General features: G+C 37.4%; 1 protein-coding gene and 1 long non-coding RNA gene across 3 annotated transcripts in view; one reads left to right on the top strand and one right to left on the bottom strand.

Moving 5' to 3' along the window:
• Window positions 1-228: 228 nt before the first annotated feature.
• On the bottom strand, window positions 229-12,567 carry LOC135074645 (zinc finger protein 286A-like). Of its 2 annotated transcripts, XM_063969008.1 has the most exons (14): window positions 12,157-12,567; window positions 11,856-12,083; window positions 11,537-11,696; window positions 10,715-10,857; window positions 10,143-10,217; window positions 7,277-7,429; window positions 6,634-6,831; window positions 6,032-6,196; window positions 5,540-5,670; window positions 4,036-4,133; window positions 2,954-3,092; window positions 2,185-2,336; window positions 1,203-1,370; window positions 229-500 (listed from the first exon to the last, which is right to left on the bottom strand). In XM_063969008.1, exons 1-14 carry the CDS (start codon window positions 12,214-12,216, stop codon window positions 244-246), a joined length of 2,127 nt encoding a protein of 708 aa, XP_063825078.1. In that variant the 5' UTR covers window positions 12,217-12,567; the 3' UTR covers window positions 229-243. The 2 variants fall into 2 exon arrangements, with proteins under 2 accessions (XP_063825078.1, XP_063825079.1); XM_063969009.1 differs by lacking the exon at window positions 1,203-1,370.
• A 4,342-nt stretch (window positions 12,568-16,909) lies between these two features.
• Window positions 16,910-18,254, top strand: part of LOC135074672 (uncharacterized) — a 91,370-nt gene continuing 90,025 nt past the window's right edge. The window contains exon 1 of the long non-coding RNA XR_010257872.1: window positions 16,910-17,210. This is a non-coding gene — a long non-coding RNA (uncharacterized LOC135074672). The remainder of the gene's footprint in view (window positions 17,211-18,254) is intronic.

Here is an 18,254-nt window from a genome sequence, read left to right as displayed (position 1 = left end):
GTTGACGAGGTGCTCGCGCCGTATAAAAGACTTGGAGCAGAAGTAGCAACGGCTTAGCTCCTCGCCTAGTTAGTTTAGGAGCCAGAGTGTTTATTACCGAGGTGGTCCTTCCTGGTGAACGCCTTGGGACAGTATCCGCACTGGAAGGGCGTCTCGCCGGTGTGTTGTCGCACGTGGTTGACGAGGTGCTCGCGCCGCGTGAACGACTTGGGACAAGTTGGAGCAGTGATGAGACTCGCCTAGTTAGTTTGGGAGCCAGAGTGGCGCCTTACCGAGGTGGTCCTTCCTTGTGAACGCTTTGGGACAGTATCCGCACTGGAAGGGCGTCTCGCCGGTGTGTTGTCGCACGTGGTTCACGAGGTGCTCGCGCCGCGTGAACGATTTAGAACAAAAATTGCAGCGATGAGGAGATTCGCCAGTATGTTGACGGACGTGGTTCAATAAGTGTTCCTTGCGGGTGAATGTCTTCGAGCAGAAGTCGCAACGGTGTGGGGTCTCGCCTGGGAAACAAATGACGAATGGGAGATTTAGAGACAAAATAACATCGGACTGATTGCGGCTGAACTGACACACTCATAGCATATTTAGCTCAGCCGGAGGGGGCGACTTAAATCAATTAAATCTTTTGTTTGAAGTAAACAATATATGTAAAAATAAAACAGTATTTTTTTAAATATAGTGCTATCATAAAACAGTGTTGTAGAATGTGACTGATGATTATACTGATCAAAAACATACTTCTACTATTCCTAAAATATGTATGTTTAGTCAATCAATCTAGCAGGTATTTTGTGATATTTTTTTGCAGTTAGCACAAGATTAGAAATAATGTTAGTTGCACAGGTACGAAAGGTAGGTTAACACACACATAAGATTCTGATTTCTGAGCTAGGACATATAAAACCGGGGTTTGTTAGGCCATCGTAAGTACACACGGCCACACTGTTAACTATCCATTTCCGTTTTTGCTCTCGCTCTAATCAAATGGTGATTCTTTGCAATAGAACGAGATGACATGACTGGCAATGGGCAGTTAACACTGTTGCCGATAGTACATAGCTCATGCGTTTTTTTTACAAAAGGTAACACGAAAGGAGATTCCAAGCCTGACACCAAGGAAAGATCAAAGGGTGCTTCCTAATGGTAAGATTGACGCGGCAATCATATTAGCAACATCACTGGTTTAATGAAAACATACTAACCGGTATGCCACATTATGTGATTGGTGTAATGTTCCTTTCTTGTGAACGACTTGCCGCACAGGTCGCATCGAAACGCCGTATCGTTTGTGTGCGATCTCATATGGTTCACTAAATGCTCCTTCCTAGTATACTTCTTACCGCATAATGTACAATGGTGTGGAGTTGCACCTATTGAAGTGGGGCAGAAAATAAAATGTTAGCATTCAATGATGCAACTATATCTCTCGACATTTTATAGTACATTTACTATGGTCATTTACCGTTATTACGGCAAGGTATGTTAGTATTGTAGCAATTTTTATACATTGGGAAGCTTATAATTAGTTTAAAATTGCACTGTTATTTAAGATTTCTTCGATGAATAGTTGAATCATTCAATAATACTTCTACTTTCTGCACCACTGGAACCAACCTTTGTATAGGTGCAGGCTTGGGTATTCCATAAAAAGAAAAAGCATGATGTAAAATAATAAGTGAATGATTTAAATAAGGGTCACCTATTTGTGTTAGTAAATAAATAATGATAGTCCGGTTACTATACTATTATGTTGACTATAATAATAAAGTAATAAACTATCAAAGATTGTGTAGTCATGACTGTGTTGTGATTCTGCATAAAACTCAGTACAAATATTATTTATGATAATAAAAACTAGGTAGACCTATCCTGAAGCTTTCCTACGAATATTTTCGTTTGTTTTCTGACTATTGATTCTTCTGACCTCGCATTGATACTTTTGAATTTGAGTGTCAAAACTATATACTGATTTGAATCAATGGCCAACTGATATGATGTAGTGAGTAATTATTGAAAGCTATGTCACTGAAAAACAAATCTATTATTATAAGATCTGTAGTAATCAAAACAGTAGTGTTTCTAATACCAGTACCAGTAAAATGGAATAAAGAATAAAGCTCAAGATTCGGAATGTGGCGAAAAGTTATCAAATAAAAAATGTGCTGTATTTTCAACTAAACGTACCTGTGTGCCACATGACGTGGTTCATAAAGTGTTCTTTTCTGGTGAAGCTTTTCTTGCAAATCTCGCAGCGGTGCGGCGTCTCGCCCGTGTGTTTCCGGACGTGGTTCACCATATGCTCCTTGCGGGTGAATGTCTTGGCGCAGAATTCGCATCTGCATAAAATAAACGACCGATGGTTAAGTGAATACTGCACTAAAAGTCTAAGGCCCAGAACAGACGGTGAAACGCAACTGCAACTGCTAGTTACTTTTGAGTTGCATTTAAGTTTCTGCCATAGCGTCCGTTGACAGACCACGCAGGATGCGACCAGTTTGAAACTTTCAAACAGTTGCAGTTTCGTTGCAGTTGCGTTTCACCGTCTGTTCTGGGCCTAAGGATTCTTTAGTAGGTATTCTCATAATTATAATCCTAGGAGTTTGTGTTTTAAAAATGCAATGTGGCTGACGAAAATATTTATTTAGCACTAATTAGATCAATTATTTTAGCGTTTAAGCAGCAGACCAGGCGCAATCAACTATGGTGGGCATGATAGGCATGCCCACAACCTTACTACACATATTGTGACGTCATACTTCCACAGTCTATTGAGATAGATACAAAAAAAATAATTTAGGTAAGTTAGCCCCACAACCTTTTTATGGTCTATATGGCTGGATCCACGCTTGGTAAGACTCGGAAAACGGGTGAACATTATTCAATCTGACCCACATTATAATGTGCCGTCGATATTGCATACCTAAAGTAGAGTAAGCAAGGTTTAATACATTACCTGTATGGCGTTTCTCCGGTGTGGCTGCGCACGTGGTTATCCAGATGCTCCTTGCGCGAGAAAGTCTTGTGGCAAGTGGTGCAGGCGTACGGTTTGTCCTGCGTCAACCTCTTCGTGTGTCGCTCAGTGGGATCCCCGGCTGGGAAAGTTTCATGTTCTATAGTATCTGTGTTAGCAACACTAAAAAGCTGTACTTGTTTTGTAATTTTGAAGTTTGCAAATTCGTAACTTGAAATAGATGTGTAGATCGTATCATCCACGAAGACGCGCCCCTCCATTTAATAAATTAATTGTTCTGCTAAGTTTGAGTGTTATCGGTACACGCTAAATATCTATGAGTGCACACGCACATTACAATAATGACGCTCGGATTGCTCGGATCAAACTCCCCGTACTACCCTCGACAAAAAATTGGTGGGGCGGGTCTTCGTGGATGAAACGATCTATAGTAATGTGACAAAAGCACTTAGAATTTGAACGGGTAAACTAGACTTTATTTGCAATCGTATTTCTGACATTGAAACTAATTTACTGTAAATTCTACTAAAGACAGCGCTTAACTGAGTCAGTGCTTCAGGTACGAGAGCGGCACGGGAGGGGTGACATTGACATATTATGACGTGATAGAGCATATAGTTCCAAAATACTGGACTGTCCTGTCGATGACATTGACAGTGGGGCGCCACCGTCAATACCGGATCGCTAGTTCAGATTTTTGCCATGTTGGAAACCATATAGTTGAACGATGGTAGCGCCCCCCTGTCATTGAGTTTGGTGGGACAGTTCAGCGTGGGTCATCTATACAAATCTGCCCCCCTAGACAAAACGCACTTTTTGATCGAATCGAAAATCGAATCCGTCAAAACTCCATACAAAAAAGAGGCTTTTCGACCACTTTTCGACTGGTTTGCGATTATAATTTGCACTTTGTCTAGACCCACTGGAGGAGATCAGAAGTCTCGCAAACGTTCGACCGTCACAAAAACTCTCTTCCGTGCCACTCCCATGCCTCAGGCAGACCTGGTGTCAAATAAACTTTTTATTTTTGAATAATTTAGTAAAAGATAATACAAAACACTTACCAAGATGACACTTCCCATGTCTTGATAATTCGACCGGATTGGCAAAGGCGGAACCACAAACTTGACATGTAAATGGTTTACTCTCCCCGTGATATCGTCTACATAAGCAAATAATAACTTGAACACTAGATCTTTTAACTATCAAGAGCCAAGACTTAAATAGTGAAGAATCAGGGATTCAAAATGTTGTTTTAAACAGTAATCAATTTGCTCAATGACTATCCACATAATATATTGTAAGTATTAAATTAATAATGATGCAGCATTGTGTCAATTGAATAAAATCTAAGATTGAGCTGTTTATGCTTTGTGTAATTATGATATTAAGAAAATAAAGAGGAAACAAATACTTGAGACATAATTTAATTAATGTTAAACCCCATGTGTACTAAAGTATCAAGTTTACTGAATAAAGTATTCACATTCAATCTTAAAAATCGTGTTGCAACTACAGACAAGTACAGACGAGGTTTAAAAAAGGTATATTTACACCTAACGACGAGACGTGTGACGTATTTGGTTTGTACTTTGTTAGGCTAATGATCTCATACTGCTAGTTGCAGCAGCAGTGTTTGGATGTGACACGTCAAGTCATGTAAATACACTTTAATAGCTGGTCCGGATGACGCGTTTTTACTCGCGCGATAGTGTAGTAGAAATACCTTGCCTATGAGAACGCGACTGCATGTGGACAGAATGAAAAACGCGTAATCTGGACCAGCTCTAAAGACTGATTTACACGTGTTAAGTAGATAAGTAGGTAACTAAACTAACTTATTTTTTCGGGTAAGTTGGTGGGCGGGGCTTATCACTTGACACGTTTTGACAAGCAGTTTCATAGTAAACAAGAGCATAACGTTTGGAAATAGTAAATTAAGTTAAAAGACTGCCGGAAATTGGCGTCTTTTTTTTTTCGCGCGGCCCATTGACCAAACCTTGTTTTTTGATTACAAAATAGTGTAATAAACCAAACTTACTATGACATGTATACCTCTAAACTCAGTCTGAACTGAGTTACGAGCATTAGAAGTTTGATGATTTTGCATACTAGATTCGCATTTTGCACACAAGTTTTGTATGAAATTGCAACAAAATAGTGACATTGTGTGTGTAAACAAACAATACCATCCATTAAAGGCTCCAGACATCAGTGTGAAGTAGAATCAGCGCAATAAAAAAATAGCGGAATATTTTGTTGCAATTTCTTTCAAAACTTGCACGCAAAAAGCAAATCTAGTATGTAAATTATCAAACTTCTAACGCTCGTAACTCAGTTGAGACTCAGTTTAGAGGTATACATGTCATAGTAAGTTTGGTTTATTACAATATTTTGTAATCAAAAAACAAAGTTTGGTCGATGGCCGCGCGAAAAAAAAAGACGCCACCTTCCATACAAAATCTGGCATTGCTATTTAGTTATCTACTCATACGTGTAAATTAGCTATACGGCGTAACTCACACATAGAACATGAATGTGTGCACCGCGCCGAAACAGCATGCTTACCTATGGACGATCAGCTGATATCGGAACTGGAATATCTTGCCACAGATATCGCAAGCGTGATGGCCTGGCGAGGACTCCGCTTCTGACATTCCAGCGCTTGTTCCGGCCTCTACTTCAACTTCGCTTATCACCTGATGGAAAAGAAAGGATTGTAAAGTATCAACAATACCGGCCGTTAATGTTATGCTATTCTAGCGATCTGTCATAATGTTATCATAAAAGAGCTCCCGAGATATAAAGAATCGATTTAGGTCGTCTCAAGTACGGTATTTTAAGAGGTCCAGTTGTAAAAATGATTCTCTCGCCTCTGAGGTTCGCTTTTGAATCATTTTACATATTTTACACATTTTAATTAAAGTGTAGTAACCAACTTCACTCGTGCGTCTTATCCTATGAATAATATCTCAACTTGGCTTACGTCGTCTTCTAGAGTAAACCTACAGACTCAAAAAGCCTTACCTGATTTAGGACTTCAATAAAACTTATACAAACCTTAGCCTGAGGCTGCCCGTCCGCGTTCAGTTTCCCGAACACCTCGTGATAGGCTAGCAGTTGTGAGAGGTCCTCCACATTGACCTTGTACATGGCGTGAAGGTCATGCTCGTTGGCTCCAGATATCTTCACCACCGCACCCTCCATCCCCATTGCGTTGACACTCTGTGTATAAAAGTGGACTTTATTGAAGCTAAATAAGATATACTTTACACTAAATACACATGTCTTAGAGGAACTTTCATCATGAGTGACCAAACAACTGCACTCAGGAGGATTTGATGAGTGCTACTGACAACGCCACTCTTGTGGCGGAGTTTTGGGCTGACAATGTGTAGGTTTGTTGTCGACACGAAAAGAAGATAGGAACTTTAGGTTCTTAGGGTCCAATGACAGTTTACCTTTCCCCCGGGACAAACTTGACCTTCACTGGTTGGGTTTTTATTTGCGGTAAAGCTGTAGATCTTGGCTACACAGGAGTTGCAGCGGTGAAAACGAGAGGTGGCAATAGTCCCGTAAGATGGCTTTTTGTCGATTCTTGGGAGGCGTACGTCCAACTAACAGTAATCCTTAGGTTAAAATTACGACGATGATAGACATACCTTTAAATCTAATCCTTTAATGTCCTTGATTTCAGCATACTGCGCTGTCTCGATTTTGCCGACGCTTTTCTCGTCTTTCACTATGAGCTGTTCGCCGGCGCTCGCTTCTATGGAGGTTGTCCCGTCCGGATTGTGAGTCACGAGTATATTCGCTGGCTCTCCTGTAGCCTGCTCTATGCGGACTACGCTGTCTAACACCTGTTAAAAGAAACGATTAATCTAAGTAAATTATGAAAGAACCACCATTAGAGTAATCGTAAATTTTGAACCTTATTGCTTTGACATAAGATCGAGAGTTCGATCGACTGTTCTGTACAGACCATGCTGTCTATTAATAGGAACAAACTGATTAATTAATTGGTAACTGTGCTTAACCTACGCGGAATAGACAGTAGATGAACATTTCTTTCAGTATAGCAGTCTTAAATTTTGAATCTTATCGCCTTGGCTTAAGATCGAAACTTTTTAGTTAGGTTTGAGTAAAAGCAGTTTCAGAAGGAAATCATTAGATACATCATTAGTTAGAGATCATGATTAGTAGGACAGATAGGATGTTTAGTTTACTTTTAACATTTGCCCCATTCTCCAAATGTAAATGTAAATTAGTCCCTATTAACACAAGTAATTAGTAAATAGGTGTCACCTGCTGTCCAACGATCTGTTGTAACTGATGCACAGTGAGGGTGTGGTCTGTGGGCATTTTGATGGCTTCATGGAGTTCCTCCTTGTCAACCAGTTTGCCGCCTCCTGGCTCCACCACCGTGACAATTCCATCTTCGCTGACTGTCAGCTGTATCTATAAAAGAAATTGTTGTCTTAGACATAGTTCACTTACGCCCGTATTCACAAACGATGCTTGCTTAAATGAAGCAGCAAATCGAACACACAGCATTGAATAGAGCTCTGTGATTGGTTCGTATGTCACCCAGTGCGTTCACACGCACTGTGAGACCTCATAGTAATGATTGTGAATCCGGGCGTTATTTGTTTTTGTCAAACCAAGTTTTATATTGAGTCTTCATCAGAAACGTTATTTTTTTACATTTTTCCTTTGCCTGGAAACGGAAGAATTAATGATTTGGGGAAATTCAAAGTTGATTCAGGAACAATAAACCAAAGGAATACCCACAAGTTTGTAAGAGTTAAACAAAAGTTTTCTTCAAAAAGTTAGTCTTTGTATGGTAGCAAAATTCATGATTTCTTTTCCTGTAAAATACGTTGGTTTGACAAGGGTGCTAAATGTTTCTAGTCCAGTCAATAAAGCATTATAGATGGAAATCCGTGGAACACAATTTTTGACTACGGGACTTTATTTAGACTAGTTAGGAGGTGAACATAGCAAAAGTCCCCGCCCTTACCCCTTGAGCCGGCGGGGAGAGAAGAGTTTAAAGGTATCACTTTTCGGTTTTTCGCTTAATCCTCGAAAACTATACGTCCTAGTGACATGACTACTATGAACCAAAAAAAGCTTATTCAATTTGCTACAGGTGAGATAGTCAAGTTTTTCTATATCTTGTATAGTTTTCGCGGCATCTGCTCTAGAAGGTCTGTAATATTGGAAATTTTATTTTTGTCTTACATGTTTCCATCAGGAGAAAATCGACTAAATCAATATTTAGCTAATATTCTAGACATGCGGGAGCATGTTAAGCCTAGTTCCAGGGAGGGGACTGCACCGTGCGTATATTTAGACGAACCACTTGAAGCCACTTTTGACTCCTCATCACTCAAAAAGTACTGTGCATTAACACTTCAAATTTGGCTCATATGTTGAGACTTGCAAGATAAACATCAGCTTCAAATTTCATAAATATACCTCAAACGGTTCTTTAGGTTTTGACGTCTAAAAATCTACATGGCTGACCTATAAGACCAAATTTTAACCACTTCCAGAGGACCTTGAAGGTTCAAATTTGGCATCCAGATAGGTAGTTGTGTAAATACAAAGGAACAAATAAAAAACCAGTAAATTTTAACATTTCAAAGGTGATAGACAGATTTTAGTGTCCTAAATGTCGATTTTTGAACGCCAATACCTAAATAACTGTTTGAGGTATATTTATGAAATTTGAAGCTGATATTTATCTTGCAAGTCTCAACACATGAGCCAAATTTGAAGTGTTAATGCACAGTACTTTTTGAGTGATGAGGAGTCAAAAGTGGCCCCAAATGGTTCGTCTAAATATACGCACGATACAGTCCCCTCCCTGGAATTAGGCTTAACATGCTCCCGCATGTCTATAATGTTTGCTCAATGTTGATTTAGTCGATTTTCTCCTGATGGGAACATGTAAGACAAAATTAAAATTTCCAATATTACAGATCTTCTAGAGCAGATGCCGCGAAAACTATACAAGATATAGAAAAGCTTGACCATCTCACCTGTAGCAAATTGAATAAGCTTTTTTTGGTTCATAGTAGCCATGTCACTAGGACGCATAGTTTCCGAGGATTAAGCGAAAAACCAAAAAGTGGTACCTTTAAACCCCCCTCTCCCCGCCGGCTCAAGGGGTAAGGGCGGGGACTTTTGCTATGTTCACCTCCTAACTAGTCTAAATAAAGTCCCGAGGTCAGAAATTGTGTTCCAGGGATTTCTCTCTACACCGTCGTTAAAGCATTCATTGACTGGACTATTCATATTACATGCAACTTACGTTTTCTCATGCAAATATGTACATACATATTTAGTAAAAAAAATAAACTCTTAACATACTATCGTAGAATATGACGCCATTGTGTCTTGGAAAACTACAATATTGATGTTATTAATACAATAGGTATAACTTCTACGTTTATACTGAAATAACAATATTTACATCATAAATGCAAAGTGAATGGTGTTATGTAGAAGACATAGTATAGCAATCTACGATTGCAGAAGCAGAATGCACAAAATATCTAACATTACAATGTCACTATCATTTTTTGATCTCTCAATAGAAAAGAAAATAGAACTGCAGGTCACGTAATTACGATAATAAACGTAAAATCATACCAAATAATAGTATAAGTGCTTAAACATAGAACAAATATATCAAACGACGATAAGACAGTCAAGGCTATTTCTTTAGAAATGCAAAACAAGCATGCCTTTATTGTTTTAATGTGGCATTAATATTTGTTTAATACAAATTTCGTCATAATCTATTTTGTTTTTTGACCACGTTTTTAATGTGTATTTTAACTTCATACCCAAATTGGTTATACAGTCAGGGCTTTTAAAAGTTAGTTACAATATGTTTTATAATGAAAAAGTATAATAATGAGGTCTCCTGAATTACTTCAAGAGACATAATGATCTTTGATTTTAAATTCTACTGTACCAATATTTAAAAACAAAGAATCACAACTACTTAGGAATCATAGATGATCTCACCTCGCTGACCTGATGCTGATGATAATGTAAGCAGCGTGTACAGGAACATTTGATTTACAAGTGCACAATAATGTATGTACATAAACATGAGGAACAAACTTGTGTAAATGTTTAAACAAAAAACAAAACAAACCTGCTGATTTGAGTGATCCGGACGGGCAGCCGCCATTAGTTGCTGCTGCATTAAGTGTTGTTGTGAATGATGCCCCTGTACATACAAAAATATTTACTTTAACCCCATAGTCTCACTATTTGAATATTATAGCCAATTTATTAAAGGGACTGTACAGTTCAAGGAACATCAATCACAGACCATGTAACAAAAAATCATAGATGATTTAGCTAACATTCAAATAACCTTTATTATGAGTAGTATTGGTCATGCAAAATACAATCTACTGAATATTTACTTAGTACCTACATGCACCAATGGTTGCTAAACATGTAAATGTCTAATGTTAAACTTATGAATTGAAAAAAGAAAGTTAAAATAAGAAGACAAGACTAACATTCTCATTACAAAAAGATTTCTGATTAGAATTATCATTAACAAATGATGCAATATTTTGTTAACGATATCCGACGCATGCTCCAATACTAACCTCGTAAGCTCAATATAAAATTCTATTCAATATCTATCATCTACACATCAGCAAATGTAATTAGCATTCCCGCTAATAAAGGGATTGTTACCACGTGATTTACCATATCAATGTTATGGTGTTGTACAAACTCGACCCGGTTATTGGGTACCTGCTGGTGTGGTTGACCCGCACTAACTGTGACCTGAGCAGCGTTGGCTGCTTGCTGCGCCAGCTCCTGCTGTTGGTTGTGAGCCACCAATGCTTCTGCAACAATATACACAATTCCAGAATATATTTTATATTTATCCTAGACTGCATCTCACTTAACACCAGGTGTGATTGTGGTCAAATACCTGCCTTGTTATACATAAAAAAAATTAGCAACTAGAAAGGAGTGGAATTCATTGATGCGATATTTAGGCATAGGCATTTGTACACATTACTAGTACTAAATGAAACAGACAATAATTTATTTAGGTACATAGTAGTTTTCAGATAGCCTTGCTTGATATGCCTAGTTCCAACTAAAGTTTCTCTGTTAAGAATTTAACTATAGTACACAACTAGACCTAACCCTAAATTAATTAACATTTTTGGATGGTAAGTAGGTTGTTTTATCTTGTAAAATGTTTTAGGCTCACTTTCTATAATCTAATCTCACAACTTATTCTGGGGGCTCAATTAAGATCAAGGAAAACAAAACATTCAAATCAAATGTAAAACAGATGATCACAACAAATATTTTAAGCTTGACAATCACTAATTGACACAGCAATTACCATTATAAGGGGAAAGTTGGTGTAGTAATTTAGAAAATGATGTAACAAACTGTTAATTACTAAAATAGGGCTTGTCATCTACACTTGCCGAGTACCTACCTAGATTTTAGTTTTTTTACTGACCAGTATCATATCAAGATTGAAGATTAAGCAAAACTACATACCATGTGTTTGTCCTGATTGTGTTGCAATAATTTGAGATACAGGTATTTGTTGTGCTCCAGCGGCTGACACTGTAACTTGCTGTTGGCCTCCATGGTGCCCCAAAATGATATTTGGATCACCATTGAGTATGCTAGCATGTTGACCTAGGTCCTGTAACAACTGTTGAAACGCAATTATGTTGTTAATGTTGTTATCTTGAACTGTTCACAAATTATATCAGAAAATGATATTGATTGATCAATGAGGAAGTTTCAAGATTTGGCATGAGGAAGTTTTAAGAGATTAATTAGATAGTAGGTGAAGATTTGAAATAGTTACCTGGACTGGTTTCCCATTTTCAATCCTGGCGCCAGTAGGCAAACCGTACACGGAAACTTGTGGTATAGGTCCGGGAAATAAATTTGTAAACACCCAGTATTTGGCGACGCTAGACAAAGCGACGTTCACGGCCGCGGAATTCACTCGCAAATCCGTCGCAGAGGTTGTCGCGGGCAAATTATTGCCCTGCTGCTGTTGCTGCGCAGATTGAACTCTCTGGCTCTGCGACTGTAACACCAAAGTCAAAATTTGCTCTCCTACTCCGAATTTCGCACAAAAAAACTATAAAAACTCCACGAACCTCCGAACTTCCAGGAGGTTGGCCACCACCCGTATTCATACTATGGTGTTCAGGATTCATTGTTAGTCCTCAGATTTCTTGATTTATTTAACTTTCACTAGATTATTTACAACAACACAACATTTTCTAAACTTTACGCATCGGCATTGTCATAATTTGACTGTCATCGAAATGGAGGCGCGGGGGACGCGACGGGCCGCCATTATGAAACTTAGCGCACAATAACATTTTCTTAGACGATTCTTAGAGCATGTTTTGTAAGTCCATTTTGGTTAAAGCTATAACAATAGATGAATAAAGTTTGCAATTACACGCGTAATTAAAAAAAACGAGAAAATTTATTGGAATTTATCAACTTTTTGATAAAACACACATTTCGTTGCACACATCCACGGATAGGAACGAACGAGTGAATGAATGATTATTGAGTGAATGTACGATAAATGTCTAATCTGTGAATGAGTGAGTGAATATTTTCATCTGTCATTTAAAACAATGCTACCAACCTATAGAGAAAATAAAAAAAAAACATTATTTCTTTGTCTATGGTTAATAACTTTTCAGCCTCACTTGTGACTTGGCCAATAGAGGGCGACAGATATGATTTTTGTAATGTGATTAAAATTAATTTCTAGTCTTTTTTACCCGGCCGCGCGATGGAAAGGAGGGTAATGTGTTTATTTGTAATAATAAAATTTGACTTTTGGTTTCTGTAAAAGAAACGGCTGGAAAGATAGGGACAGGGTTTGTTTTAAAGAGTGTTTGATTTTTATTGGACAAATGAACTAATTATTGCCGTTAACCTCTCCTTCTAAGCTAAACAAATGTTGATGTTATGAGTAGGTTCGCCAAAATAGTCCACAGATTTGAGAATAAAAGTACATAACAGGCTCGGCGCTCGGCGGGAATCGAACCAGCGCGGCAGCGTACTTAGGATTTCAATCGACTACAGTCCCCCACTATGCCCACTAAGTAAATATTCGATCAGCTGTGCTACAGTAGGTTTGGTTTTTAAGAAAAACTTCCTTCTTACCTTACTTCCTTCAGCTTCCTACCATAACAACGAATGATGAAAATGAAGAAGATAGGAATGTCGAAAATGGTAGGGACTTTATATATCTAAGGGTAGGGACAATTTTTGCAGTGTTATGTGAAGTCAACACTTGTTTAGGTACAGGCAGATCTATCAAAACTAACTACAATAGATAACTAGATACTAATTAAATAATTTAAAAAACATTGTTTGGTGGTGATTAGTCAATTTACTTCAAAATCTAGTGTAAGTAGGTATATTACCAGTATACCTAAGTAAATCCTTGTAAGTAGGTACATTTAATATTAGAATTATAACTAAATCCTAGGTTTTAGAAGGTAGTTTTTTTATCTCTTCATCTACAACGACGAAACTCTTGGCTTGCATCTCACCTGATGGAAAGCAATGATCAGCGAGCTGCACCCGGAATCCTCAACCTCAGAGGAACTGGCTACCTTACCCAGGCTCTTACTGCTGGAACACAACAATGCTGATAATATTATTGTTAAAGCGACAGCCTTAGGTAAGGTGGTGGTGGCTTGCCAAGCGGACTTAAACCAAGCTCTACCTTCCACCAACTAAACCGAACAGAAAAATCTGCCCCTATTGGGAATCGAACTCGGGACCCCTGGGTCTGAACTTCTGTTCTGAAGTATGTTTTCGTAGAAATACCTCGTACGTACCTACCTATTTGGCGTACCTGTCTATACAATCAAAAAACAATGTATAATCATCTATCTATGCAGTCAACGTAACGCAAAATTACGTTATTAGTTACGTTCCGATTAACAATTGTGACAAATACGATTATTTTGCAAACTCCTTATTGCAAAATTATTACTTATGGTAAACATAAGAAAGTCATAATTTTCGTTTCTTTTGTTGTCCAAGTAATCCCAACTTCCCAACTATATATATATATATATTATATATAATATTATAAATGCGAAAGTAACTCTGTCTGTCTGTCTGTCTGTCTGTCTGTTACGCTTTCCCGCTTAAACCTCGCAACCGATTTTGATGAAATTTGGCATAGAGATAGTTTGAGTCCCGGGAAAGAACATAGGATAGTTTTTATCCCGGTTTTTGAAACAGGGACGCGCGCGATAAAGTTTTTCTGTGACAGACAAAATTACACGCGGGCGAAGCCGCGGGCGGAAAGCTAGTTACAATTAAAAGGGTAGTTTGGTTTTTGTGTTTGGTTAAGTAAAGTAAAGAAAGTTTATGGCTTTGAAAAGGTTTTATTAAACTTGTGACGGTTTGTTGCTTGTTTCAAAAGTACATTCTGTGAATCCTTTCCCTAATGCGTTCCCTATAACTATACCTAGTACCTACATAACATACATTATTATTGTTCACTAGCTCTGCCCACGACTTACGCGTGGAAGTCAAATCGTACTTAATTTTCCCATGTTTTCTCATCGTTTAAACCTTCAAAATCAGCCAAATCAGTCCAGCCATTCTCGAATTTTAGCAAGACTAACGAACAGAAATTAATTTGTATTAAGAAGATTAAAAAGAGTAGGCAGGCATATTTAGGGTAAGCTAAATATAAGTACTATGCATAATATGTTACCACAACAAATTAGTCAAGCTGTCGACGGGTCTCGAATTAGCGACCTTCGGATCGGCACAGTCCGTTACCAACAGCGTTGGTCTACTTCCGCCTGAAACAAAATAATATAGGGAGAGTAAAAAACAAAAACAAAATGAGAGTAATCGTAGGTATTTTCATATTCATATTCATATTCATTTATTCACTTCGCAATGATACATAAGTTCCAACAAAAAGGGTAGTAGGTACAAGATGTTCAGAATGTTACATTGCTACCTCATAGAGGTAGGTAGCTAATAATATTAAGTTTTTCAACTTAATAGGTACTAGCTGCGAATCTAAATAAATTTATTTATTAATTTACGATTATTAAGAAAAAAAAGTAAACGTTTTGTAGAGTCGACATAGTTAATTTGGGCGGTTCTATATTGGCTCACATAAAATTCTAAACCCTATTCTTTGTCTTACTACCGATTTGTGTTCATAATAATCTCTCTTCATAATTTTATTTTTCATACTTTTTTTATTCATACATTTTTATTACTACCATCGGAGCTCATAACAGTTAGTAATCATAATTTTTTTATCAATACTGTTACTACCAAGAACCATTTAAAATACATAATTTTTATTTTCAGATCTCTTTTCTTCATAACATTCATTGATCATATTGTTTTAATTAATAATGTTGTTACTAAGAACATACTTCAACTCATAATTTTGTTGTTCAGAATAATTTACTTTATAACAGACATACTCGTATCTTTAAAAAAAAACATATATAATTTAATAGAGTAGATAAGCATGCAGAGCATGCAGCATGAAAGCAAGCATGCAGCATGCATTGGTATCTCCTCGTCTCCGGCGCTGCGGGATGTGCAGCCCTTCCGCCCTTGCGTAACGAGGTTCAGGCACCCACGCTTGCTTCCGCAGCTTCGGCTTTTTGGATCGCCATCGGCGCCTTCGGCGCCTCGGCGACCAGCCTCAGCCGCTCCAGCTCACCCGGGCGCCTGAGCCTCGTTACAGCGGGCGAGGGCTGCCCTCCCTCCGCGCCTCCGGCTTTTAAATTACACTCTAGGGGTAGGGCAGACAAGACTACGTGGAGTCGGTTTTGCAGCGATTCGTTTCTGTCACGTTAGTTTTGTGGCACAAAATATAGCCTGTTTTGGACCATTTCAAATTAATTTAATGTTAAAATACGAATATAGACATCATGATTTTCAATAATATGGATAAATACACTTATGAGTAATAAATTTATGAAAACAAATATTAGGATACATCACATTTATGAATATTATAGTTATTTATTCGAATGATTAAGAGTTTCGATCATTAGTATAGAAAAATATATGAAAACAAATATTAGTAAAAACTAAGTGTATGATTAGTGATATTATGAATATCAATGATTATGTTTTTAAATATGTAGGTTTTAAATTTTTTATGAAGAATGATCATTATGGTATCAAATTGTATGAGAAATATTTTCGGACCTCCAATGATAGGAATTGAAAAGTTATGTAAGAAAATGCGCTACCATTTGGGCACTCCATAATAAAGTATATTGTTGACGTCGCTGTGCTGTAATTTTAGTTAAATATAAATTCCCAGAGTATTTTTTACGTTATTATAAAATATTTAGGTTTTATAGACGCAAAGCTTTGACATACAAATCTGAATAGTATTTTTAATTAAAGTCACAATTTTACACGGAGAGTAAATCAGACTGTGTTCCTACTTTATTACTTACTTACTCGTAATTTATTTCCTACACCTAACCTGATTAAATGGTTAAATCAAGCGATTAGTTACGATTACATAATGCCGTTTTCTGTCTACAAAAAGTAAATTGAAGTAGGCAGCTACTACTAATCCATTTAATTCATTCTCAGAGTTACAATTTTATGACTAGAGCTGCAATAACAATGAAGAAACTGCTTAGCATTTTTCCACGTTCCTGTTTTGGAGTAATACAGTAATAATTACGCTGTTATCACCTCATACCCGTTCAGCAAGAGCTCCGCCCACTTGTTTCTAAATTACTTAATAGGAGGATGTGTCCCGGGTCGACCTTATTTCTATGGCGGTACGACCAAAATCCTGGCTCGAGGATACCCAAGGAGCCCTCGGATTGTTTTGTTATACGTTACCGTCGAACGTGGTGGGCCGGCCGGAACTCCGAGCGAACTCGACTCAGTAATAACGGCGAGGTTAGAGGGGCCGCGCGCCTTTCCAGTCGCACTCAGCGTAAGCGTTTACGGCAACTTCACAAAACTTTTTATAATCCGCATTCTGACTGTTCTCTTTTCAAATATCACTTGTGAAAGTGCGTTTGTCAATTAAAACGAGGTCCGTTGCCCTGGAACTATTATCTCGTTGGTAAATCGGACGGTTCACTCAGCTGTCATTTGTTTTGATTAGGAAACGACGCGATTTGCCGGCCGCCGGCTTCAACTATTGCAGGTACGTACATTTGGGATATTATTGATATTACTATGACAAAGCTACAATACATAGATGCCTAATCGCCATATACCGAAATCATAGTCGCTATCGCAATAATTTAAGTTAGAAACTAAGGTTGTGCATTCAACTGAGTCGCTAGAATAGGGAAATTGTTGTGGTTTTTCACCGCAACACAGTGCTAAAACAGTGTTGTTAAAGAAATTCAATTTACATAATGAGTAACTGCATAAATTAAGGTTATGTTAGGCGTTGGAATTTGATTACAATTTCGTTTACTTTTTACATAGGTAAAGTTTGACGACGACAATAATCCGCGAACTTATCTGAAAAGTAGTAGAATAAACAAGTATGTAAGTTTAAAAGTACTCACTTGGTTGTTTCGTTATTTGCGGCGATTATGAAGTAGGTACGCGGCTATTTTTTATTATGAAATCATTGTTAAGTAATCATAGACGCGTATTTGTAGTCAGGCCTACGTAGTTACCTGAAATATGTAGGATATTTCAGGTGCGTAATGTATAACCTGCTATTTTCAGGTTTTTCTTATTTAGAACTTAAAACTTAAGCTGCTATTTAAAATTTAAATCCTACCAATTTCAGTTTTTATTGCCGCCCAACAGCAACAAACGTAATTTTAATTAATTTCTGCGTATGAGTGTGAACCTATACGCATTTAACTAGGCATGGTCATGTGTAGTTTAATACTTTACAGTTGCTTTAAACTTTTTTACTTTGATTTTATGACGTACGAATGACGTCACTTATGTAAACATATGAGGTGTAAAGTTTTTATTAACGAATGCAAATCTTGTTAATTTATTTTTATGAATAAATTAAAGTTCTCTACGAGATTACACTACTCTTTACAACGTAACACTTGATAAAACTTTGTAATGTAGAAGTAAGAATATTTTTAATTAATTCATAATGCATCGTGTCTCTACTATTTATTATCTTATATTTGTACTTTACCTATTAAATAGTCAAAGCAGAAAAAGATTCAAGAATATATAAAACAATGTTTTCTATAATTTTAATTGT

The sequence above is a fragment of the Ostrinia nubilalis genome, chromosome 9 (assembly GCF_963855985.1).
Source record: "Ostrinia nubilalis chromosome 9, ilOstNubi1.1, whole genome shotgun sequence".
Taxonomy (NCBI): Eukaryota; Metazoa; Arthropoda; class Insecta; order Lepidoptera; family Crambidae; genus Ostrinia; species Ostrinia nubilalis.
Note: the sequence above shows the minus strand (reverse complement) of the source record. Positions and strands in the feature narration are given on the sequence as shown.

Bases quoted from the DNA above. Each gene is read 5' to 3' on its own strand.
- LOC135074645 (XM_063969008.1), bottom strand. From the start codon at position 12,216: ATGAATCCTGAACACCATAGTATGAATACGGGTGGTGGCCAACCTCCT. The intron at 6,832-7,276 runs GTGACACCTATT...TTCTTTTAACAG, and splicing joins AACAGATCGTTGGACAGCAG to GTGTTAGACAGCGTAGTCCG. The intron at 3,093-4,035 runs GTAAGTGTTTTG...AAACTTTCCCAG, and splicing joins ACATGGGAAGTGTCATCTTG to CCGGGGATCCCACTGAGCGA.